This window comes from Arvicola amphibius, chromosome 17, assembly GCF_903992535.2.
Source record: "Arvicola amphibius chromosome 17, mArvAmp1.2, whole genome shotgun sequence".
Classification (NCBI taxonomy): domain Eukaryota; kingdom Metazoa; phylum Chordata; class Mammalia; order Rodentia; family Cricetidae; genus Arvicola; species Arvicola amphibius.
This window is the reverse complement of record NC_052063.2, coordinates 23075219-23100839: the sequence shown is the minus strand read 5'-3', so window position 1 is coordinate 23100839 and position 25621 is coordinate 23075219. Positions and strand designations below refer to the sequence as shown.

At 39.2% G+C, this 25621-nt stretch overlaps 1 protein-coding gene across 1 annotated transcript in view; it reads left to right on the top strand.

The window, feature by feature from the left end:
* Window positions 1-25621, top strand: part of Nav3 (neuron navigator 3) — a 583384-nt gene that overhangs the window by 401117 nt on the left and 156646 nt on the right. The window contains exons 9-10 of the mRNA XM_038314956.1: window positions 272-1298; window positions 15507-15622. Of these exons, the coding sequence (XP_038170884.1) occupies window positions 272-1298; window positions 15507-15622 (1143 nt within the window). The remainder of the gene's footprint in view (window positions 1-271; window positions 1299-15506; window positions 15623-25621) is intronic.

The following is a 25621-nucleotide window of genomic DNA, read 5'->3' as shown; positions in this document are numbered from 1 at the left end:
TGTATAACACTTTTGAGAAGACATGAACCAGGACCTTGACTAGTTCACAACAACCTGCAACTTCAGGTTGCAGGGAATCTGGTACCCTCTTCTGGCCTCTGCCTATACCTGCATTCACATGGAAGCACACATGCACATGCTCCCCCAACACACACACGTACACACAGAGATACCTATATTTTTTAAGGAAGAATAAAAAGTAAATGTGTAATTGTATTTAATAAGCAACCAAGACAAATAAATCTTTCCCTTTTTTCTTTATTATGTCCAGATTCCTCCAAAGGACCTCAACCATCTTCAGGTATCAATGGAAACACACAGCCTCCCAGCACTGCTGGGCAACCCCCAGCCTCTGCCATCCCTTCCCCAAGTGCCAGCAAGCCCTGGCGCAGCAAGTCCATGAATGTCAAGCACAGTGCCACCTCCACCATGCTGACGGTGAAGCAGGCAAGCCCAGCCACCTCGCCCACACCATCTTCAGACAGACTGAAACCTCCTGCCACAGAAGGGGTCAAAAGTGCTCCCTCGGGACAGAAATCTATGCTTGAAAAATTCAAGCTGGTTAATGCCCGGACTGCATTGCGCCCCCCTCAGTCTCCCAGTTCGGGACCCAGCGATGGTGGGAAAGACGATGATGCCTTTTCTGAATCTGGAGAAATGGAAGGTTTTAATAGTGGCTTGAATAGCGGTGGCTCAACAAATAGCAGTCCCAAAGTGTCACCTAAATTAACCCCTCCGAAAGCAGGAAGCAAAAATTTCAGCAATAAAAAGTCTTTGCTGCAGCCAAAAGAAAAGGAAGAAAAGAACAGGGACAAAAATAAAGCCTGCCCTGAGAAGCCCGGAAAGGAAGAGAAGGACCAGGTTACTGAGACAGCCCCGAAAAAGACCTCTAAAATCGCAAGCTTGATCCCCAAGGGCAGCAAGACCACAGCAGCCAAGAAAGAGAGCTTAATTCCGTCATCCAGTGGGATCCCAAAACCAGGCTCAAAAGTACCCACGGCAAAGCAAAGCATTTCACCCGGCAGTGCAGCAAGCAAAGAGTCTGAAAAATTCAGGACTACCAAGGGGAGCCCTTCTCAGGCCTTCCCCAAGCCCATCACCACGGAGAAAGCAAGCACACACGGCCTCTCCGCTCCCCAGGAGGGGAGGGAAGCTGGCCATGCATCCCCCTCTAGCTCCTGTGGCATGCAGGTGGCACACAGCGGTGGACAGAGCACCGGCAATGGAGCCGTTCAGCTCCCCCAGCAACAGCAACATAGTCACCCCAACACTGCTACGGTGGCTCCATTCATTTACAGGTGAGATGGCCTTTGTAGCCGCCCCCCCCCCCCCCCGTGTTCACAGATCTTCCTAGTGAGATGTGTAATATTAAGTTAAATGGCCATTTGAGAATGTTTCTCTTCGAAGCTACAGGGCTAGAATTCTATAGAAAAGCTTAGTCTTGGGAAATCTTCTCATGTGTCAGGTCCTATTCTCTCGGACACCGAGGCCTTCAAAAATGAACATACATCTTTTCAAGGGCATGAAGGCATTCAGGTGCCTTGACTTTTTCATGTTCTGGTCTTTATCACACCTGTGACCTCTGGTACCTAACGACTGTCGTCAGCTCAAGCTGTCCCTTAGAATAACCTTTGGACTGAAGGTGCTGGTGGTCAGTTTTTTTGTTGTCATGTGTGGGACAAAGTAGACCATAAAGGCTAAGGAGGGCGAGCTCCAGAGCACACACATGTGTGCCGAGTTCCCACTAAGGAGGGCGGGCTCCAGAGTGCACACATGTGTGCCGAGTTCCCAGCTGCACCCCTTACCAGCTTCGTGACTTTACACAAGTTGTTCCAATTTTCTAGTCTCATTCCTTCGACTCTCAGTAGAGATTAAAAGAATAACAAAGGTTATTGATTCTGTATTCTAGTATAGTACAAAGCATGAAGTGTTTTTTATAGCTATACCATTTACAGGGTACATCATAGTAAATTCCTCTAAGTTTGCAGGTAAAAATAGCTATTTATAAGATCAGTATATTAATATTTGTTGCCTTGTGTTTTGTATATTTGTTCTACACTGTATACATTAAACGTGCAATTATATATTATATCTAAAAATATGCAGACTACTGCGCAGCTACCAAAGTAGCCCTTGTTCCTTCCTGGGGACCTGACTCATCAATTATAGCACACTGTCAGTTCAATCTAATTCACTGCCTGCTTAGTAGAGACCCAGCCAAGGGAAGAATAATGTCTTCTTGGTCCCATCCTTTGGCAGGCTGTCAGATTTTAAGCAGGTAAGAAGCTTTAAGAATATATTAACAAGACCTGCTGTAATGACCATGGAGTCGAGACCGCAATGAAATATTTTATTAATGAATTGAATTATAGCTTTTTCAAAATAAAGCCAAGAATTGTAATTGTTATTATTTTTCCCCTTTGAAAGAAACTAAATGCTTTTTCTCTGAGACTTTACACACTGATTCAAGCAAACTTCTAATAGTTACATTTGATTTGTGGGGCTTGCTGGCCATATCCCTAGTAAGTATCCCCAGCCAAATTGCCCTGCCTTCAGTGACATGATATCTAAGCCTTCGTACCTGGATCAGGAAAGTCTACTGTTTCTGGCTCCAAAGTTCCCAACTGGCTAATCAAAACTTAAGATGTCCAAATCAAAATCCACATTTCAACAGTATAAGAAAAAAACATGAAACTTTTAAATATATCACACTTAGCAATCTGTTCATTTCAAGCATATTTTGCAAAGACATCAATCATTTTTAAATCAAATATGAATGCCAATGGAGATGAATCCCTATGTTTACCTATTTATCCATTTTATTTTTACAAGTGACAGCAGACTTATTTTTGCTTGTTTATTTGTGATCAAACATTCAGCAGCTGAAAATTTAGTGGATTCCATTGCATTAGAAAATATGTTTTTGATATAGCACTCTTAATCTTCTTTAACATTCCAGATAACTCTGTATTGCTATTGAATTTACCTACATACCACAAAGAACTCTTTGGTCATAGTTCCTTAATTTTTTTTTTGTTTTTTGCTTTTTGAGACAGTGTTTCTCTGTAGCTTTGGAGCCTGTCCTAGAACTAGCTCTTGTAGACCAGGCTGGCCTCAAACTCACAAAGCTCCACCTGCCTCTGCCTCCTGCTAGGATTAAAGGTGTGCACCACCAGCACCCAGCTAATTTTTAAAATCAATACATTTCTATGTATATGACCGTTTTGAGTATGAGATGATTGTTGGTAATTAACATATGCATCTTTGCACATGATTACCATTTGTGTCATGAGCATACTTCATACTCCCTCAACAGTATTTTGCATGCAATCTATTGTTATCACATTTAATCACCATATTAGACTGAACAATAGGTCTCCTAAACTTTTTTCTCCTCTCAAAAAGAAATTCTGTGTATCTGAGTAATAATTCCCCAATCTACCCCTCTACACACATCATCGCCACTAATATATCCCTACTCTCTAGTTCTGTGAGATCAGGTAATTTTTCTTTTTTACATCCCAAGTGTAGGAAATACAATGTTCTTTTTCTGTGCCCGACTTACTTTACTTACCTTCTTGTCCTCCAGATATGTTGTCTCAAATGACAGGTGTTCTCCTTCTTTATACTTTGATAATATTTCACGACATCTATGATCAACATTAGCAACAAACCTATGTATGGTTGCAATTTTCCTGCTAAGAGCTTAGCAGGAAACACTTGTGGGTATGCCATGTCACCCAAACAGACTTTCTCTACACCTCAAAAATTTTATTTCTCCCTTTAAAGTGAATATTATAGATGTGGGGCAATGTAGCCCACTGACTAGGAGAACAGAAAGTAGAAAGAATCTTACATCACTGCTGTTGAGAAACATGGTATAGAGTTCTTGATAGTATGGCCCTTAGAGTCACAGCCATTGCTTGCCACCAATAATTGGTCATATGACTTCTAGTAACCTACTTAAGGGTAGGTTAATTTTGGACTTCAGTTTTCCAGTCTGTAAAATGGAGATGAAGTAAGTGAGCCTACCTCACATGTTTCTTTACAAGATTGTGGCTGGTATTTGTACTATGTTAATAACATCTGTTTGGTCTTACACAGCCTCCTCTGAATCATTCATACAGTGATTGATACAGAGTAGTTGTTTTAAGGGATTTAAGGAAGTAATTCCATGTAAAACAATCATCATTAATGGCAATAATTATTCTTGGGGTATTGTATTGTCAATAATATAAAATAAATAAAACTAACAAGGCACATTCTTCAGTACTCTATATATGGCACAGTTATGATATATCACAGAATTTTATGAATGATAAAAATGTGTCCTCTAAAAACAGAGTTTTCAATACTCATACTTTCCCACCATGTGTGGGAGAGGTTTGGATTCTTGATTCATAGCATTTTGAGTGTGGATCCACATGTCTTTCCTTATTCTAACTATCCCTGCTCATGTAAGAATCCTTCCTGAAAGCACCCTGACATGTTTTATAGGGTCGTTAATTATTTGAGATGATAATATTCTTGATTTATTACCTTATAATGGCAGTACCATCTTTTAAAATATCATCCGTTAGTGGTTACTTGCTAAAATCCTCCACATTGTAAGACTGATATTCATTTCCTGACCTAAACTTCAGCACAGATCCACGAGGATGTCATGCTATTCCTGTTTGTCCGAAACGGAGAGCCAGCGATTGAGATTCAGAGTAGGTAATGATCTCTGAAAATTACAGAGTCGGCAAGACTTAGCCTGTGAAACGATTTCTAACTGACGGCCCACATTTTTCTCTTCAGTGAGCCTGAACGTGAGGACATAGTCGCCTTCCCTTGTCAATTCTTTCTACAATGTTGGAAGAATGGGCATTATTACCAGGAAATTCAGACTAGGAAAACGTCAGTAATAGGTTTGCAAGCTTCTCTATCAGAACTTCCCATAGATGGGGCATGGTGGTGTGCGCCTGTGAATCCCACAACTTACGTGGGAAAATAGGAGACTACATGGTCATGGCCAGCCTTGCTAGAAGAAAGAGTACACCTCAAAAAGTCATTTTTAATAAAAATTGTGACCTTTTATTAACTAGTATAAATTAACTTCATGCATATTTTCTATATGAACATATACATATGTAATATTTAAATATGCTTAAGTAACCTACACAGAATTGGAAGATTTTTGAGGCCTGGGTGATTTATTTTCTTTTTTGTAAGCCTTACGTAGGTGTTTCTTAGTATCTTAGTTAGGTTATTTTGCTATGATAAAAAACACCATGGCCAAAACCAGTTTGGAGAGGAAAGGGTTTATTTCATTTTGGACTTCCAGATCTTTCCCTGAGAAATTAAGAACAGGGCATCTGGGAAGGTAGGAACCAGGAGGAAAGAATTGAAGCATAAACCAAAAGAGCACTTAAATGGTTAGCCCCTCATGTCTTTCTATGCCTGCTTTCTTATACAATTCAGGATCACCTGCCAGTAAGTGGTACTGCCCTCATGTGAAGGGCTCCCCTGAGTCCATCATTTATACAGGAAAATACACACAAGCTCGCCTATAGTTTGTTTTAAAGTGCGATCTTTTGGGGTTTTTTTTGTTGTTGTTTTTTGTTTTCCCACTGAGGTTTCTTCTTCCCAAATGACTCTGACTTGTGTCAAGTTTACAAAATCTCACCAGGACACTTAATTATCATCCCTAGTGGAACATTAATATTTGCATCCTAATGTTCATTCTCACCAACTGTATATCCAAAGTCCCATAAATAAAATGTCGGGTTATGATAGTCAAAGGGCTTCATGCGATCTAACTGCTAATAAAGTATAACATAACATATTTTATATCACTCTTGTAACTCAGTTATCCCCACAAATTAGTGAAGATTGTAAATATGTTATGACTTATACTCGCTTAATGAGCAGAAGTAACTAACAGTAGAAGGTGGAGAATTTACTAGAAGACATAACCCCGACAGTAGTGGCTCATAGCAATCACAGCTATTTGAAATGGGAATAGCCTGCCCTTGTAAGTAGTATTGTGTCCACAGAAACATCTGTGAGATGGTCACTTGATCATTTGACAGACACTAAACAAAAGGGAGTCACCACATACGATTCCTTCCATACACCCATCCTTCACTCTTTAGGTGACTTGTAAAAGTGATACAAAGAAGGGGATGTGGTAAGACTGTACTCGAATGTGTAAACATTGCTGGTCTAAAAGTGCATTGCTTTAGAATTTATATCGAAGAAAGAGTTCTTTTTAAATATCTGGAAGCATGTTGGGCCAATTAGTGTCCAATAGGGAGGTTCAAGTACGAAGTGAGACTTCAAGGAAAACATGGATTTTGTCCGGTGTCTGTATCTGGTCTTTGGCAATTTTACAATCTAGGTTAAAAGGAGCAAAAGGATAAACTGTGACGTGCCCTACACATCCTAAAAACGAAACTAGCTGCCAAGGCACACACCATGGATCCATGCCCAGGTGGTTGAAGGACTAAAGAAAATAAATGGCACAGAAAAATTCATGTTTTGTTCTCTTAACCACTCCCCCAGAAAGTACTCAACTTTTCTCCAGTTCTACCAATTCTTCCACAACACAACCTGAGTCATGCGTTTCTTCCTGTTTCTGTTTACCGCTTCCCACCTAAATTCCAGTTAGTTTCTCCACCCACTCTTTCTTCAGGGCCCCTTGCAGTCACACATTTCACGCTGCCAACACTTTTGGAAATGTAACTTATGCACAGAGATTTATGGTAGTTTTCCTCATTTTTGTTGACATGATATCGATGCAAAAGTGATATGCCACCCAGCAGAAAGTGTCGTTAACAGCTCAGATTCTGATCCTTCTCTGGTCTGGGGACATGCAGAAGGATGCTTTTGGTGCTGGGTGTTAGCCGGAAGCTGCACCTCCCAGTCAGCTATGAAAACTCTTTGGTGAACAGGCAGTAGTGTGCAGTGTGCCCACAGCTGTGATAACTGATACCCAACAAAGCAGCAATATTAGATGTTTTTGACCCCACAGTTTCCAGGTGATGATGAACTCTGTAAACTAAGGAGAACCTGTATCCCATTTCTTCATATATAACCACCTATTAGATTCTCTTAATCTTCCCAAATAAATATCAGAACTTTGCTCTGCTCTCTAAAGTACTGTAATAGCGTTCCTTCTAGCTATCATTTCAGGCATATTCATATCCCTCTGTCCCCCAGGACATTGTAAGGCAGCCCTCACTCTGTAATATAAACTAATTAATTCTGCTTGGGACCCTTCACAAACATTTTCTCCACATCTGGAGATCAGTGTAAGCTGTAACTCCTCTCCACCGATAGGCAGTTTCTTTACAGAGACCATCTTGGCCATGTACTCTTGAGAACACCCACCATATCCCAGGCCATATTTGTGTCTTGTACTCCCCTTAGCTTTTGTTGGCTATTTCCTTGTTTAGGCAATTAACTCATATTGTTTCAGTAGCCTGTAAATGTATTGTGGGGTCATAGCAAGGAATTTTTTGTCTTTTAAAACTCATGATTTGTTTATCTTTCTACTTGAATAAAAGTCTATTGTGGATACATATCACAATATTATTATCTATTCATCAGTTATACTGGCTCCACTTCCTATCATGAATATAGAATAAATGAATCTAAGTAAACAAGTATCTGTGTAGTAAGATATGGAGTTTTTTGCTTATATACCAAGGAGTGCTATCCAGGGGTCATATGACAATTTTTGAGCCATCTCTACACTGATTTCCATAGTGGCCATATCATTTATATTCCTACCACAGTAGTTCTTTCCCTAAAACCTTGTCAGCATTTGATATTTATTTATTTGTTTATTTATTTATTTATTTATTTAGACAGCAGCTATTCTGAACAGGCTAAGATGGAATCCCAGACTATTTGTAATTTGAACGCTCATGATGGTTAAAGAAAAAAAAAGTTATTTCTTAGCTATATGTTTTATTCATTTGAGAACTGACTTTTCAGTTCTATAACTGATGCCCCCCCTTTAGAATTTATTGGGCTGTTTGTTTCTTACTGGATTTTTTTTTTATTTTTGGATTGTCTAGGAACTAATCTGTCCCATATAAAGCTGACAGAAAAAAATCTTCTGTTATTAAGGGAGATAGGGCAGTAAAATGGGGTGAAAATGACCAAAATTTTATATATGCTTATAGTAATATGTATAATATAAACATAAGAATATATAATTTATATATAATATATAAATATAGGATGATCTCACTCCTTTATACTGATACTCTTTGCTCTTCAGTTCTGCTTTTAATTGTTATTATTAAAAATTGTTTTTCTTGACTGAGGTTTTAAAATTACCCTGTTTCTTTAAAATGTTAAAAGAAAGACATTCCTGTTTTTTAATGTATTACTTTATGCCTATATTCCCCATATTTGCAATATTATGTAAAGAAGGAGTGAAACTATTGGTTAATTCAGAAAAAAATGACTAGCATATATTAAGAGTTACAAGCAAAATTTTAAGACAATTGTTAGCCTTTTTAAATACCTGTTGTTTTGAGCTCTACATTCTTTTCTTTCCTTTCTTTTCATATATTGTAAATGACAAGAAAATGATGTGTTTAATATAGTGTAGGCCTCTACAAGCAAAAGAGTTGAGGCAGGGCCTGTCTGGGCAGTTCTCAGAGAAGAGAAAAGTATCCTTAGCTGTCAAAGCATGACTAATGAAGAAAAGAAAATCACTAAGTGTTATAAATTTATTAAATATTAGTTGCAAGCCTCTGTAACTCTCTATATTTATAAAATTAGGTAAATGAACAATGATGTTTAGCATTTTTCTACTTTGATGTAAAAGTATATCCCTTCTGAGACAGCATCTTAGACTGCTAGCAGAGATTTGGGTCGTAAGATGTTGTACAGTCCAGATTTGCCTAGGGAGTGCTTGGAAAACTGTCATTTGTGTATGCTGTATTCTGAAAGGCAAAGACTATAAAACATTTGTTCCTGGCTGGCTCCCTCACGAGGTTGGAGGCTTAGGTTATTTGTTGAACAATAAATCGAGTAGGAGGAGTTGTGAGTTCACAAAGACTGAAATATGGAGCATATAACCATCTTTCAGATGAAGCATGGTATGCCCTCAAGCAACCTCTGCAGATTACAGTGCCATTGGAGATTAATGGGAACTGGGCATAATTGGTCATCAGCACACACTAAAGATTATTGAATTCTTGCCTTGCAAGCTTGTCTTTTACTAGGCTAGATATATTTATGTGCACAGGGGAGTAGTTTAAACGCCCTCACACTGTAGTGTTTTGAAGAGGAAATACAGAGATGCTGCGGGTAGATGGACTATTATATTGAATCCTGTTGTAAGCTGGCGTTCTCTAAGCATAGAGGGGTATACACAACCTTTCCTGTTTTGGGCTTTTGAATTTTGCTGTCTGATATTCAAAAACTATTAAATTTATAAAAAATGTAAAGCGATATTGATAATACCGTATATATACTGTATTTATAGTACCTAAAACATTTCTTAATTTTATTAATTTTTTTCCAATACCACTCTTAGTAATTTAAAATTAATGTTGTATGTAGTAGTCATGTCTCCCTAGCGGCCCTCAGTCTCTTCTTCAGTATTTCCTTGACTTTTTTAACATCCCTATTTTGAAGGCCAATTTTCAGTACTTTCCTTTTATCTGGGTAGGTCTGATATTTCCCATTATTAGACAAATGGATTTATTTTCCTTTAATGTCACATAAATAATGCTATATTCACTCAATTGTTTAGGATAAAGGTATTTATTATATGATTATTTATATTTTTGTTATTGTGCCATAAGATTAGTCTGCTTCTTTAAGATACTTCCTATAGATTTTTTTATTTAAAAACTAATTCCACTATTCCTAATAATCATTTGTGAAGGTATTTTGAAACTATATGAGACATTTTATTCTTTATATCCATTCATTCATAACTTTTAACATCCATTGAGGCTACTTGCCTGAATTAGAATTATATTCTAAGAGGATTATTTCATAATTCTTTTTTCCTCTGTTTACTTCCTGTCACTTTAGTGTAAGAAAGCAATTTCTCTCTGTTATCTATAATGCAATGACTAATAGAATTCAATTTTATTTCATGTGTTATAATCCATTGCTGCCATAATTTATATTCATGTTTTCAATTTCCCTAACTATGCTACTGAGAGATCTTCAAGCCACTTTCTATAACCTTTTAACAAGCCTGACCACTCTTCGAGACTCCCTGGCTAACATGCTTTTGACTCATCTGTACTTTCTCTACATTAGCTTCATCTGTCATTTAATTAGCCCTAATTTCTATTCATGGAGAATTATATTTCAAACCATGTTATTTCTTCTAGGTTTTCTAAGTGATCAAAACTAAGTTATCTGGGTAAGGATATACATATGCATTTACAGCAGAAATTATGCAGTTAAATGTAGGTTAATATAAAAATTGCTTTTATACTATTTCAACTTTGATAGTGCCTAATATGTGTTATCAAATTTCTTAAATGGCCAGTAAAGTGTAACATTTAGAATAGATCAGTTGATACTGTTACAGTCAATGTTGTCTTTTATAGACTAAAGTGACTATTAGTAAAAGGAATTTGAAATACAACACTGAGTGTCCAGGGGCATTTAAATGCAACCAAACTGTCAAAATAGTGATTGATAAGTTCACCATTTGCAGGCAGCCTAGTTCAAGTATGGATTAAGCATCTACCTGGGCCAATGGTCAGATAGCTGGAAACTGTAATTTGTTTATCTGCAGCACACACCTTGCAGAATTGGAGTGAAGTTTGGTGTTGCTGCAAAGATATTGCACTAGACCAATTCTTGTTACACAGAAAGTACATAAAAAAGGAGTTTAATTTCATGCTAATAATTGTGGAGATTTAGATTTATTAGTTCTGCAAGTTTTAGTGACATTTTGTAGACCTGGAAAAGTGGGACTCCACATTAACTAAATAGTATTTGCCCAGCTCCATGTCATAACTTCAGTAGGCACATGTAATGAGTGCCACTGTCATGCCAGTTTGTGTGAACAGCCAAGGATGGCCTGCAATATTCACTCTGTCAAATTGTACTTGTAGAGTTTGAAGTCTTCATCTACTGTGTCATAACAAGACCCTAATATTCTTGTTCTAAATATGTAACAGTCACAGTAATAGAGGGCATTTGGGAATTGTCCAGAAACTTGCCTTATTTCATTATTTATAATAAAAGGTAAAATTATACTAATGAGCATTGATTACAGCACAGTAGGCTAGAGTTAAAATCTAGTGCTACTACTTTTGTAAATAAAATAGATTAGGTAAGTGGCAGTTTTATAAAATACGTGGAATCGAGATGCCTGATCTGAACTTGTGGATATAATGTAAAGGATGTGATGTTTAATGACTCACATTCCTTGTAATGGTTTCTCTGTATCCATATTTTTGCTGCTGTAAATTACTCACTTTGAGAATGCCATGACATATCTACCAAAGAACTTGAAAATAGAAAATATTCCCTTGTGGTGCAAACTAAAAAGACATCAAAAGATAATCAGTCAGCAATATGTACTCCCACAATAACATAATATAATGGGAGCATCTGAATTAAGAGCTCGCAATTAGAAATGTGAACACACTTTGTGTCTCAGATAAGGGACAAGAGAGACACAGTCAGCAGAATTGAGCGATCAGTCTCATGTGGTGAGGAAGGAAGTCACAGTCAACTCAGAAGTGCTTTCTAAGGTCTGTTTTGCATGGCGCATAATTCCTACTCTCAAGACATTCTAAATATTCTCATGTTCTATACAGACTTTCCTAGAGGGACATCCTGTGGATTTTTATAACTACAGTGATCACATAGTTTGCATCCTATGACAGTTGCTGGTATTGATCTAATAAGAAACAGCTAGCATTGAGCTTTAGACAGTCATTCCAGTAAACACGTAAGGTAACCCAGCTTCTGGGAGATGACTCCCTGAATGCTAAGCCTGCAGGGTTGCAAACCAGTCTTGGCTTCCAGCCAGCTTACTAAGGCAGGGTGTCTTTTCCACACTGCTTGAACAGCAGTCTGGTAGTTTTCTATTTTTTTGTTTTTTTTGTTTTTTTTTTTCCTCATGGTTTATTTTTTTTTATATTTAAAAATTTCCATCTCCTTCCCTCCTCCTCCCCCCTCCCTCCGCTCCTCCTCCTCCTTCCCTCCCCTCCTTCTCCCCCTTCCCTCCCCTTCCCTCCACCCATACCTCCCCTCCCTCCCTCTCAAGGCCAAGGAGCCATCAGGGTTCCCCACTCTATGCTAAGTCCAAGGTCCTCCCAACTCCCCCCAGGTCCAGGAAGGTGATCGACCAAGCTGAGAAGGCTCCCACAGAGCCCGTCCATGCAGAAGAATCAGAGCCCAGCGCCAATGTCCTTTGCTTCTCAGTCAGCCCCGGCTGTTGGCCACATTCAGAGAGACGGGTTTGGTCGCATGATCCATCAGTCCCATTCCACTGGAGTTGGTGATCTCCCATTAGTTCTGTCCCACCGTCTCCATGAGTGAACGCACCCCTCACGTTCCTGACTTTCTCCCTCATGTTCTCGCTCCTTCTGCTCCTCATCAGGACCTTGGGAGCTCAGTCCAGTGCTCCAATGTGGAGCTCAGTCACCTTCCCCATCTGTCGCCAGCTGGAGGTTCCCTCACGGTCCTGACTTTCTTTCTCATGTTCTCCCTCCTTCTGCTCCTCATCAGGACCTTGGGAGCTCAGTCCGGTGCTCCAATGTGGGGCTCTGTCATTTTCTTCATCTATCGTCAGGTGGAGGTTCTATGGTGATATGCAAGAAATTCATCAGTATGGCTATAGGAACTGGCCTTTTCAGGCTCCCTCTCCTCAGCTGCCCAAGGAACTAACTGGGGGCATCTCCCTGGAAACCTGGGAACCCCTCTAGGGTCAAGTCTCTTGACAACCCTCAGGTAGCTCCTTAAATTAAGATATATGCTTCCCTGCTCCCATATCCACCCTTCCTATATCCCAAGCACCCCATTCCTCCGAGCTCCCCCCTGTTCTCCCCTTCACATTTTTCTCTCCCCATCTTCCCTTGGCCCAGTCTCACCCAACCCTCAAATTCCCAATTTTGCCTGGCGATCGTGTCTACTTCCAATATCCAGGAGGATTACTATATCTTTTTTTGGGAGTTCACCTTCTTATTATCTTCTCAAGGATCCCAAATTTATAGGCTCGATGTCCTTTAATTATGGCTAGAAACCGATTATGAGTGAGTACATCCCATATTCATCTTTTTGGGTCTGGGTTACCTCACTCAGAATAGTGTTTTCTATTTCCATCCATTTGCCTGCAAAATTCAAGATGTCATTGTTTTTTACCGCTGAGTAGTATTCTAGCATGTATATATTCCACAGTTTCTTCATCCATTCTTCCACTGAAGGGCATCTAGGTTGTTTCCAGGATCTGGCTATTACAAATAATGCTGCTGTGAACATAGATGAGCATATGCTTTTGTTGTATGATTGGGCATCTCTTGGGTAGATTCCCAATAGTGGAATTGCTGGGTCCTGGGGTAGGTTGATCCCGAATTTCCTGAGAAACCGCCACACTGCTTTCCAAAGTGGTTGCACAAGTGTGCATTCCCACCAGCAATGGATGAGTGTACCCCTTACCCCACAACCTCTCCAGCAAAGGTTATTATTGGTGTTTTGGATTTTAGCCAATTTCTTAAGAGCCTCAAGCGTGCATTCATACTCAAACATGCTCAACACGTAATAAGAAGTCTTAGAATACTTGAGAGTACATTTGCCTCATTATTCAGACAACATAGGCTGAGGGGTCAGAAAGATAAAATGTTTCACCAATATTTAGTCTTGACTAATAATTTGAATACTGGTATGATCCAGGCTCATTGTTCACCGAATTCAATGAATTTGACTGACACCATCTGGGAAAGACTGTCAAACCAAAAAAATCAAAGAGTCTTAGGCTATGCCTCTGAAAAGCCTTCCCAAGTTTTGTTTCCTGTACGTGTGCTATATGTCTGAAGCATAAATACATGTTTGCCATCATGTGCATGAGTGAATGTGGATGCCCGCATATGGAAGCCGAATGTTAATGTTGGGCATTCGATTACTGCCAACTTTTTATTTTGAGACAGGGTCTCCAGCTGAAATATTGAGGTCATCAATTTAGATGTATAGACTGGCCAGTGAGTTCCAGTCATCTGTCTACCTCTGCCCTCTTTGCTCAGGGATTTTAGACATACCACTGCATTTAGATATTTATGTGGGCATTGGGGTCCAAACACAGGTCATGCTTATGTAGCAAGCACTTTACAGACTGAGTCATCTCTTTATCACCTCTATTCTCTCCCTGCCTTCTGCTAAACCCACCCCACCTCAGTCCTACCATATATCTGAGGCTATGTTGGGCTAGCTTTAGACTTTTGATGCTCTTGTCTCTACCTCTGAAGTGCTGAGATTGCCTCCTTGCCCCAAAGTGATGGGCGGATATCAACTAGTTCTGATATCAATGCTTATATTGTATTTTTCTCAAAACCAAGATTGAGGATAAAAGTCATAGATCGGTCAAAAGTGAATCAAAAGTATACTAAAATTTACTTCACAGATGAATATTTCTGTAGATGCTCCTAAAGTAAGAAATAATAATGGATGACTTGACATGCTTCAGACTCAGTACTGTGAACGGAATTTCAAGTAAGACAAGGGGAAACTCTTACTAAAAAAACAAGTTCAGCAGCATAACATGCTATGCCTGTTTGACTCCGGTGTCTCGGTGGTTCCTTCTGTGACTTTGTCAAACATGAGCTTTTGAATGAACTATGTGTGCATTTGTGTCTGAATCAAGAGATTTCTAAAATGTTCACCTGTGTATAGAGGAAAGAAACTGCCTTAACCAAGACTGGAATATCAAAAGCACTCGATTCCTTTGGTGAACGCTTTCCATTTTATTAGACAAACCCTTACTTGCTAACCTCATCCACCCTGCGCACTATTTACAAGCACACACATATAAACAGATGAAAGATCAGTTCTGGCTGTCTTTAATGTTCCAGACTCCTCTGTAACTAAATCATTGTGGTTACAGTAGTTTACTGCCTATTTGTTACTTATTCTTATTTTAGGATAAGCTTCATCAGGTAGGCATTGAAAAGAGTTCCTGGTGTGGTTTCAGTGATTTGCTATACTTACATATGCTTATGTGGTCAGATTTCTGTAGAATGGATCACTTGTTTCTTGTTTCACTTAATGTAATCAACTGTCGATGAATATAGGTTTACAAATGCAGAAAAATTTAGGAGATATGATTCAATACTTCACTCATGCTTGGGTGTTATGTATAAAATAAGTTCTAAAATTCTCAGCCAGAGGGATATCTGTGGAACACCCCAGCCACAGGAAAGAGTTATCAACCCCGATGGAAAACCTCTAATGAGTTGATTTCTCCTTACACTAAAAATGAGTCCTTGGTGACCATGGTTGTTTGTCTCTGTCTTTTTGGTTAACTTCAGAGCACATTCAGAGAATGAAGGCTCCTCTTTACCATCAGCTGACTCCTGTACCAGCCCCACAAAGATGGACTCTTCATTTAATAAGACGGCTAAGCAGTGCCTAGAAGAGATCTCTGGTAAGTGAGCAGTCGATTAATGGAAAAGTCAAACCTCTGAGTTCCTGTAACCTCCTTGAAAGTCTATTTTATTAAGTCACATTTACTTTGTGAATTTTGCAAGACTGGGTTCCATATATTTCATGCTTCAGAGTTTCTCACGTATTTGAATGTTGTGGTCAGGATGATCTCTCTGTTACTCTGAAAAGTGTGAAAAGCATGGTGATTCTTTCAAAACCTGAAACTAATTTGCTTTAAGTCATTTTGCCTCTAGGGAAACTTCTATGGTTAGTAGGGTAGTTGTTGTAGGGGGCCACTTGTTTGTTCCCAGCTGCTCAGCGCCGAAATAATCACACAGAAATTATGATATTTGCATACTGTTTTGTCAATAACTTAAGCATATTTCTGGCTAATTCATATCTTAAATTAACCCATCTCCATTTATCTGTGTATCGCCATGAGGTTGTGGCTTACCAGCTTCCTGGATCTGTCCCCAGCTGGGCTACATGGCTTCTCTCTACTCTGCCTTCCTTCTCCCAGCATTCAGTTTAGTTTTCTCCACCTAGCTCTATTCCTTTGCCCTATCACAGGCCAAGACAGCTTCTTTATTAGGCAACGGTATTCACAGCATAGAGAGGGGAATCCCACATCAGGTAGTCCTTGGATCTGTATGGAGATTGAAGTTATACTAAAGATTAAACATAACTGTGAAGCTTATAACTGATTCAATCCTGTCCTATATATAGTTCTGTGATGTTTGTAACAGTTCTACATTGTCCATCTTGGCCTAAATCTATCTACGACAATGTTTCATTGTATAAATATAGGTGATATAAAATGTAAAATCTCCCAGATACAATGATCATATTTTTTAATTGTATGTAAAGGGAATTTTCTGCTCTAGTTGAGTATTTTCCCAGTGATTCCTATAAGCCTAGGATTACAAGGAATACTTTTCATATAATTTTATGTATATATTTATTATGTATAATATATTCATATTTACTCATTAATGAGGACCCAAATAACTTCTTAGAAAACTATATTGTCATTAGTTGAAGAGAGAATTTAAGAAATTTGGATAGGGTTGCAAGTAGAGGAGTGCCTCTTTTTCCAGCAAATCTGCTGGTGATCCCTCTTGTGTTCACTACCAAGTCCAAAGGCTAAAACTAAGGAACAAGTTGAGTTTTAAACATGTCTGTATTAATTCAAGACCTGTAAATCCCATCTTGAAGCTCAAAAAAGCAACAAAAATTACAACTGGAAAGGTTAAGAAATGTCTACACATTGATAACCATGAAATTCCATTCAGCAAGCATGAGCTCTTCCTGAAATACCTCTCACTGGGTAGTGACAGAAATGAGAAAACAACACTACAGGTGCAACTTTTGGAATGAGTGATTCCATCTGCATCTGTGCCTTCAGATGGCAGATACAACCCAGGGCCAGTGCAGGAGAAGAAGGATAATTTATGGTATGAAGATATGGCTCTGGCAGTGTATTTATAGACATCAGACATTACGGGGAAGTGTGAAGATGGTGCTCTCTGTTCCTGTATTGTGACAAGCTATTTTATAAATTGTGGTGTGAAGATGCTTCAATTACCATATTGAATGTGTATGAACATCTGCTTTATGAGTATAAAGTGCAGTGCTCCAATCTACAGTTGGAAGTGAATTTCAGTGGAATCTGTATTGTAATCATTGTTTCACCAAGGAAAACTGTTTTCTGAAGTTAACATATCAATGAGTAACTCTCATAGAGCAAATAAACCCATATTAAATTTTACAGCATCTTATTCTGTCTACATTGAATCATTTTTTCATATTTGTAATCAATATTTCTATTTAATGTTCTGGTGTTTTAATAGAATATTTGAAAATGTAATATAAACCAGATATTTGTGTAATAATGTAATGGATTTAGCAGAAGAACTGGTGATTCATAGAAATATGGGTCGGAAATTTGAGAAAGAAAAGGAAACAAAGTAGATGCTGGAGTGAGTCCTGTGCTATTAACGTCATTTTTGCCCTTATCGGTTTGAAATTAGCTTTTCCTTCTAGATCACTGTCTCTCCCTCCATTGCAACCCCTGCTTTAATTTCTAATATTTTAAGCGTTTGAATAAATGACTTTCCCAAGAACCTAGCCTCATCCAGGAACCTGTCTCACAATCCCGCTCGAGCTACACATTCTCATAGTTGGTTCCTAGGCCTGGGTATCATCAGGAAATATAACTTCTCTACAACATCTTTGCCATGAATCCTATTTGGTTTTTTAAAAATTGCTTTATATTGGTGGTTCTTTTGTTCATAGTGTATGTCTGCAGAGGATATGGGTCCCTGGTGCCCACAGGGGACATAAAACAGTGACAGACGGCCTAGCACTGAAGTTACAGCTTATTGTGAGCCGCCATCAGACACCATAGTTGAACCCTGGTCCTCTAGAAGAGCAACCAGTGCTCTTAACCACTGAATCATACTTCCAGCCCCATAAATCCTATTCTTACTGCTTGAAGTTCCCTATGTTTCCAGTGTTCTCCCCACTGTTCCCTGACTCCACAATGATTCTGCTAGGATTTCCAGAGTGTGAACCTCATGTTTTCTCATTGTTATTTATCAAACTGCCTATGGCCTCTTCTTTCTTGATCAGCATAGTAGTTGTGATAATGGAAGAGTTATTCTCCCCACCCAGACACATCCCTGATTCCTTTGTGCTTTCTCACGTTACCAAATCAAGTACAGTCTTATTTAATTCTTTAATTAAATGAATTCATTCCTTCAAATTTTTTTATATCAATAATGAACAAATAATGAATGAATGAAATCTACATGCTGATTGAGGTGACTTGCTCTGTAGTGATCAGTTTAGCCTTACGCATTTCTAGCAGCCCCAGTAAACATGGTTTCCTAATTTGTTCAGTCTCTCAAATTCTTGTATTACCTTTTTTGTCACCAAACTCCAACTCTGCTGGTCCTAATATTTTTAACTATTAACCTCGGTGTAACATTGCAGAATGGGAAACAAGAAAGGAAGTCCGTGAGCTCTGCTTCCATATTTACCCACTCAGAATTTACATCTACTTAGTACCTGTTTCTATCTACTTAATACCTGTTTGCTTTGCTTTTCTAGTACTGTCATCTCTTCCACCTTCTAATGTACCCCCTCTCTACCAAACCATCTCTTTAGACCACAAAGCAATGATGTATCTATAACATCAATATAATACAGCTTTCCTTTGCCTTCCAACATAGCTATAATTGAGTTCTTTTTGTCCTACTCTGAGTAGCCTTCAAACTGACTACTAAACTATTCTCATTGTTGCCCTAGGTTACTCAAACTAGCTTTTTTTTTTTACTTCATGTCTGCACTGAAATTGTTCTTAATTGAAGCTGATATTATTGGAGACCTGGCAAAAATCCAAGGATTAAGCCTTGTGGCTCATATTCTTCACCTCTGACCAGGAAGCTGCCCTCTTAGAAAAGAAATCCCCTTAGAAAAGAACATTTCTGGCTAGATCTCAAAATTCCATTGATTTTCCCCATAGCTCTCTGTTTGTTCTTTCCTTGTAATCTTTTCTAGTGGTGCCTTTTCACCCTAAATTCTTATCATTGACACAATTCAGCTTCTCCCCCAAGACTTATTTATACATTCTCCCTTGGTGAGTAACAGGAATTTGTGGCTTCTAATGTGATCCATATACTGATGACCACCACCATTTCTCTACTCTAGTCCTCTCCCTTGTAACCTGACTCAGGTGTCCAATTCCTTACATAAATATCTCAATACATAAATACATACATCTCTTAAATAAATATCCTACATTAATATCTTAAATAATAAATATCCTTAAATATCTCACAGATACTTCCATTATGCTATGTTTAAAACATCTCTGAAATCTGCCCTCAAAGCCCCTTTGTCTGCCTCTTCTCCATTTTGGTTAATGGTAATGCAAGCCTCATTTGTGGCTCCTTCTATCCTCTGACATCTGAAGACTACTGATTACACTGCATTACTGACCTTATGTGAATGGTTTATTCTCTTTGCATGCAGGAAACTGGGAATAAGCTTTTGATACACTTCTCAGTATTTGATGGTTTGCTGTTTTGTCTCATCTCAGAAGCTCAATAAATACTGATGACACTGTATATGCCATTCCATAAGAACTAAAGTGCTGTTCTGATAATATAACTCAGTTGGAGAGTACTAGCCTATCAAGTGATAATTCATAAATTGAATTTTTAACACTGCAAACAAAAAAGACCAAAAAACCCCTATTGTTCTAGGCAGTTTAAAAATAGTAGAATAATTATATTTTCAAGATCTATCTATAATAGAGCCCCTTCTTTCCATGTCTATTTCTGTCCATTTTATATACTTGTGTATCCCAGTGTGTAGTGCGTTCATAATTCCCACCCAATTACTGTTCATGAAATGAATAAAATGCAAATATTACATAAATGGGACCCTTGATGAAAAAGAGCCTGTCTTAGTTAGGTTTCAATTGCTGCGAAGAGACCATGACCAGAGCAACTGTTAAAGCATTTAACTAAGGTAGCAGCTTCCAGTTCAACGTTCAGTCCACTAGCACTAGAGCAAGGAGCAGGGTGGTGTACAGGAAGACATGGTGCTTGCTACATAGTGATCAGAAGGAAACAGGAAGTGTACTGACGACCACACTGAGTAAAACTTGAGAAAGGAGACCTCAAAACTTGCCTCCACAGGGACATGCTTCCTCTAACAAAACCACCCCTACTCCAACAAGACCACACCTCCTAATAGCGCCACTCCCTTTGGGGGACATTCTCTTTTGAGCCATCACAGACACCTAATAATATTTAGGTGTATAGAACATGCAAGAAAAAGGAGAGCTGCTATGGGCTTTGGATGACACCCCAGTCAATAGGGCTCATAGTCATGCAGGATGATAAGCACTCAATGAAAGCACTGAGTATTTTGTGGTTTTCTCAAGATGACACTTCCCCATGAGACTCTGGTGTTGGAACACTTGTTCCCTGCAAGTGGTGCTACTCAATGAGATTGTTAGACTTTGAGGAAGCGGAGCCCTCCCAGAGGATATAGGTCACTAGGGGCAGGCCTTCATTTTCACAGTCACCTACTTTAACTCTTCTCTATTCTTGACTCTCAACGTCTGTATGACGAGTGTCTTCCAGCTCTTGCTATGCCTGCTGTACCTGACGGAAATACCTTCCTCAAACATTATCTCATCAATGAAGAATGTAACGAATACAAACTTGAATGGAAAAACAAAATAATCTTGATTATATTATCTGTAGATTTTTTGGAAAATATATGGTATGAAACTACCTCTCCCTTCCTCTACAAAGGTTGATAATGTTCCCCAGAGGAGGGGAATCCTTTTTCTGTTAATTAATAAGTTGTCAAACCCATCTTTGTTCCATTAACCACGTGATGTATAGCCTGTGAAAATTCTAATGCATCTAAGGAGCAAGCTCTGTTCATACTGCAGTGTAAGTTGGTCAGAGGAATTCACTAAGGGGGAGGCTTACCTGTTTAAATTTTCCTTGCTGTAATTGCTCACTAGGAGTGGTTAAAATGTCTTTTCCAAGAAAACGTTGTGAATTTTCTTTTAATGTAGTTGAATTTAGACTTGAAGACAAGCATTAAAGATGAGAGGCCTCACTTTGCCTTTGCAGAATCTTTGCGACTTTTTAATATTCTCCAACGTTGTGAGACCAGCATGCAGATTTCCTTTGCTTGTCATATTCTTCTGGAGAAAGCTCCATTGCCCTTCCTGGATCTGATAGTGGTTCTATGCATTACTATGCACTGTGCAGTCCACAGCAATGAGTAAATCTGCTTAGTGCCCAAAGCACCTTCCTCTAGGATTCATGTCACCATCTTGATATTACATTTCTGGGTGAATTTATCATGTAGATTCATTGTGTTAGCTTTGTTTGTATTTTTATCCTCCTTGACAAAGGGAGAATTTCTTCTCTGAGGCCATTTCTTTTAAGTGCCAGAAGATCAGCTGTAATTGAGATTAAATGTTCATCCCATTGTAGAATGCTTTCTACTTAAGAGCACATTGGCCTTTTCCCCCCCTTTTTGCCTAAGACTCTCTGCTTCCCTGTGTATCTACTCTGTGTACATTTGTTCAATGCAGTTTTTAACCTTTTAACTGGAATATATATTTAAATATAAAAAATACTATGCTGATTTCTAAGAAGTAATATTGAAATAAGTAGATCATTCCAGGGAATTATTTTAGGATCAAGCGTACAGGTTTAATCAAAGGCAGTGCTTGTGCAAACTCTACATTAAAGAATAGGGAATATCTGGCATTTAAGGCCTTTGCAAATGATCATCAAAATTTCCCGTTTCTTGAATGTTTGTGGAGTCTGAGAAGATCAAGCTCGGGTGATTGAAATCAGCTTACATATTCTACTCAAATAGCCAAATAGGAAAGCAATGCTCGCAAAAGACTGAGAGCTTTCTTTTCCAGGACGTTACAGTGGAGATATTTTATTTTATATATTGATAAAATTTAGAATGAATCACCTTTCTGCCTTTCACTGTTTTTAGTCTCTTTGTGTGGAAGCTTTTCCTCCACCATGTATAACATGCATTTCTCTGTGTAAATCTACATAAATAAAAATAGCCTTGTGTTATACACACTCAGCAAAGCAGGGATGGATGCCTGTCGTGATGTAAGTGGGCTCCCTAGAGTTGTCAGGATAAATTTACATCTAGTAGTTCCAGGGGCAAAACTACTGAAATTACAAGCTTGTTGTAAAACCTTTAAATAAATACAAAACATGGCAACCCCCATTTGGTGTTTCCTTTGTTGGAATGTGTTTCCAAAACTATTGATGATGTTTGTCTGTGGTTTCTTCCTTCTTCGATTTCACTGATTTTAGCCCACTTTTGCTGTCTTTACCCTGTGAGGAGAGTGCTGTATTTCTGGGCCAGGAAAATTATGATGGGACATGCAATTTGATTTGATAAATTAAATGCAAGTAGAAACATGACAGGAGTCCATTCTTGAACAGAAACTATGAGATCCACTGTTTAGAGTGCTCATCTCTGTTCTCTGTTGTAAGATCAATATGTGCCAGGCTGTGGTCTTGCTGTGGGTCTGAGAGAAAAATATACCTAAGCAGGAGCTTTTAACCAGTACAGGGTGCGTATTAGTGTCAGGAAAGAGCAATGTGAGTTTGAAAGGCACTTTGAGCCATGCTTCTTAACCTTGACACCACTGACATTAGAAGGGGCATAATTCCTTTCCGTGGGCTCTGGACCTGTCAGTGTAAGATGTTTAACAACATCATTGGCCCTCAGATGTTACCCTCTTCCATTGGAACCACAAATGTCTCCTGGGGAACAAAAGTCATCTTCTGTTAGAAACCACTAACCTCAGCCACACAGTTCACAAAAGCAGGGTCTCAGAGCCAGCAGTACTTGGGGGAAAATATTAGAAAAGCAATGTCATGACCTTCTCAGACCTACTAAATGAATAGTTGTGGGACCGGTGCCTTGCAAATGGGACTTTAATGAGTCCTCCTAATGGTTCTTAGCAAAAACTGGAAAACCACTGTTGAAGGTGATTGGCATATAAACACCCCTTTGAAAGGGAAGGGTCTAATTACTGCTTTCATGTATACATGCAGAAGTTCAATTCTTTGACCTATAAAGTGTTAGGGTTCCCCATGTTGTGAATCAGTGAGGCCTAAGGGTACATTACCATATGTCAAACAATGTATGTGTAACATGGAGCACAGAAACAGAATGTTTGCGTCTTAAGAACTGCATCGTGTTCTGGTCGTCTGGAGACACACGTGGTTTTTGAAAAAGAAGTTGTTTTTGAAGCATAAGTGATCCACTTCAGAAATCATTTATGTGCATTAATTTTATTTAAACATGTATTACATGAGCACAGTTTCTAAGGTATGAGAATGGAGAATCAGCATCCACAGCTGACTGTTCGTTGATGGCATCATTTTGGTAGCAGTTGGTTCTTTACCTCTAATTGTGCATACTGCTAATGTGGATTGAAGTACGATCTGCACTAAGTGAGACCACGAGCCGGCTTTATCTTTCCCAGGAATGTTGTCATCATGTGAAACAGAATAAGCATGGCATATTACCGTGCTGTTTTATCTAGCTAGGGAATAAGACATTTCTCCCCACTAAGACTTATAAGTGAAAATGGAAACTCTTAGCTCATGTTACTTGCCAACTCCAAAGACGATCAAGACTTACATGCAAATTGACTGATACAGTGACTATCTCGTTGAATTATTTTCCCCTCCCTCCATTTTAGCAGATGATATTTGGGAACATAAAATTCCTTAGAAACTTTGTTCTTTAATACCCTTCCTCACAGTCCACGTGATGCGTGATTTCTGATAGACTGCATATTTGCAAAAATAAATTTTCCTAAAAATCAGGATTGCATCCTAATAGTATGGTATACACACACACACACACACACACACACACACACACACACAATATGAGATAAAAAGAATAAGATACTTATATTTTAAGTTTTCTGTATTCATCAATATATGTAATATTAGGAATTAATTGTACTGTGCTAGACTTATGGGTTGACTTAAGAAAGTGCTTGGTATACAACAATAATGTACTTTGTGTATTTTACTTCACACCCTTTTATGTCTGCACTGGACTATAAACTTTTTTGGTCTGTGCTGTGAGTAAAAATGCTTCGGCTAAATTTTTTGTTGTTGTTGCTGTTTCTGCTACATTTTTGAAGGAAATAAGGAAGAAGTCTTGATTTTCATTATCACATTAGAATTTTATTCCTTATCTTTAGAATTTAAACTTGTTCTTAAGCATTATCTCAAGATTTTAAAAGGCAGGACAATAGCTTTCCCTTTAAAACATTACCTGCCAGAGGGGAGAGGGATTCGGGCTCCAGTTTTTAGGTCCTTTGCAAAGCTCTTGAATTTGATTTGTGCTTTTACAGCACGAATCCCGACATTCAGAGGGCAGATCCGCCTGCTTCAGCTGCCTGCAGCTATAGAGAATTAGCCTGTCTTTCTCAGAATCAGGAAGAGCGTGCTGTGCAAGAGTGTGTGTGAGATCATGTGTGTTCCCGTGTGGGCGTCTGGGTGGCTGAGAGGCTGAGAGTCATTTAGAATTGCATAGGATGCTCCTATAGCCTCTCGTTCAGGCTTGGCTCGGAAACCTGTGGCATTCTCGCTTGGCCAGCTGCTGCCGTGCCTCTGTTTTAATTTAGCAGGATGTTTGCTGCCATGGCAGCCAGCAGCATCCACTGCAGCAGCCAGGGAGAACCATAGATCTGAGGATGCAGGTGGAATACTAAAATACGACAGAGGCTCAAGCAGGGCTGGGCTTTGGTGCTTCGTTTCTGCTGTCCCTGAGCTCTGCTGCGGAAGCCGTACTTACCGCACTGTGTCAGCTCATTATAGGCTTGCAGACCTGGATTAGGGAAGGGCTAGTGAGAAGCAGGGCTGTGGGGCGGGACCGAGAGACATCCAGCGCTGCTTCACCACCTTGCATTTCGGAACACAGAAGCATTAGAGGGAAATGTGGACGCACCATCCTGCTGAGACACACGATTGGACGAAGACGGGAAAACGTAGTTGGCTTCTGCGCTACTTTTCAGCTGGAGCAGAGTCTTTCCGTGAACTCTTTTTCTGCTTAAGACATATTTACGCAAAATGTTTGTAAGTACTCCCGATCAGTGAAGCGATGTGGCGTGCTCAGCTGTGGGGAAATGATTGTGTCTACCCCCTCTCGGCAATCTCCTGTGAATGTCTGAGCCTGAGCTTTTGTTGAAGTGCACGTGCTAATTAAAACCAAAAAAGGGGGGTAGGGACAGTTACAATTGTAGTGGCAAAAGACAATATGAAGTCCGATTGAAGAGGGAAAAGCGGGAGGACCATGCAGCACTCAGCTGAGCTCTCTGTGTTCCGGGGTAAAGAAGTCAAGAGAAAGGGAGCTTCCCTTCAGAAACAAAAGTCGCTGACCAACCTTTCCCTGACCA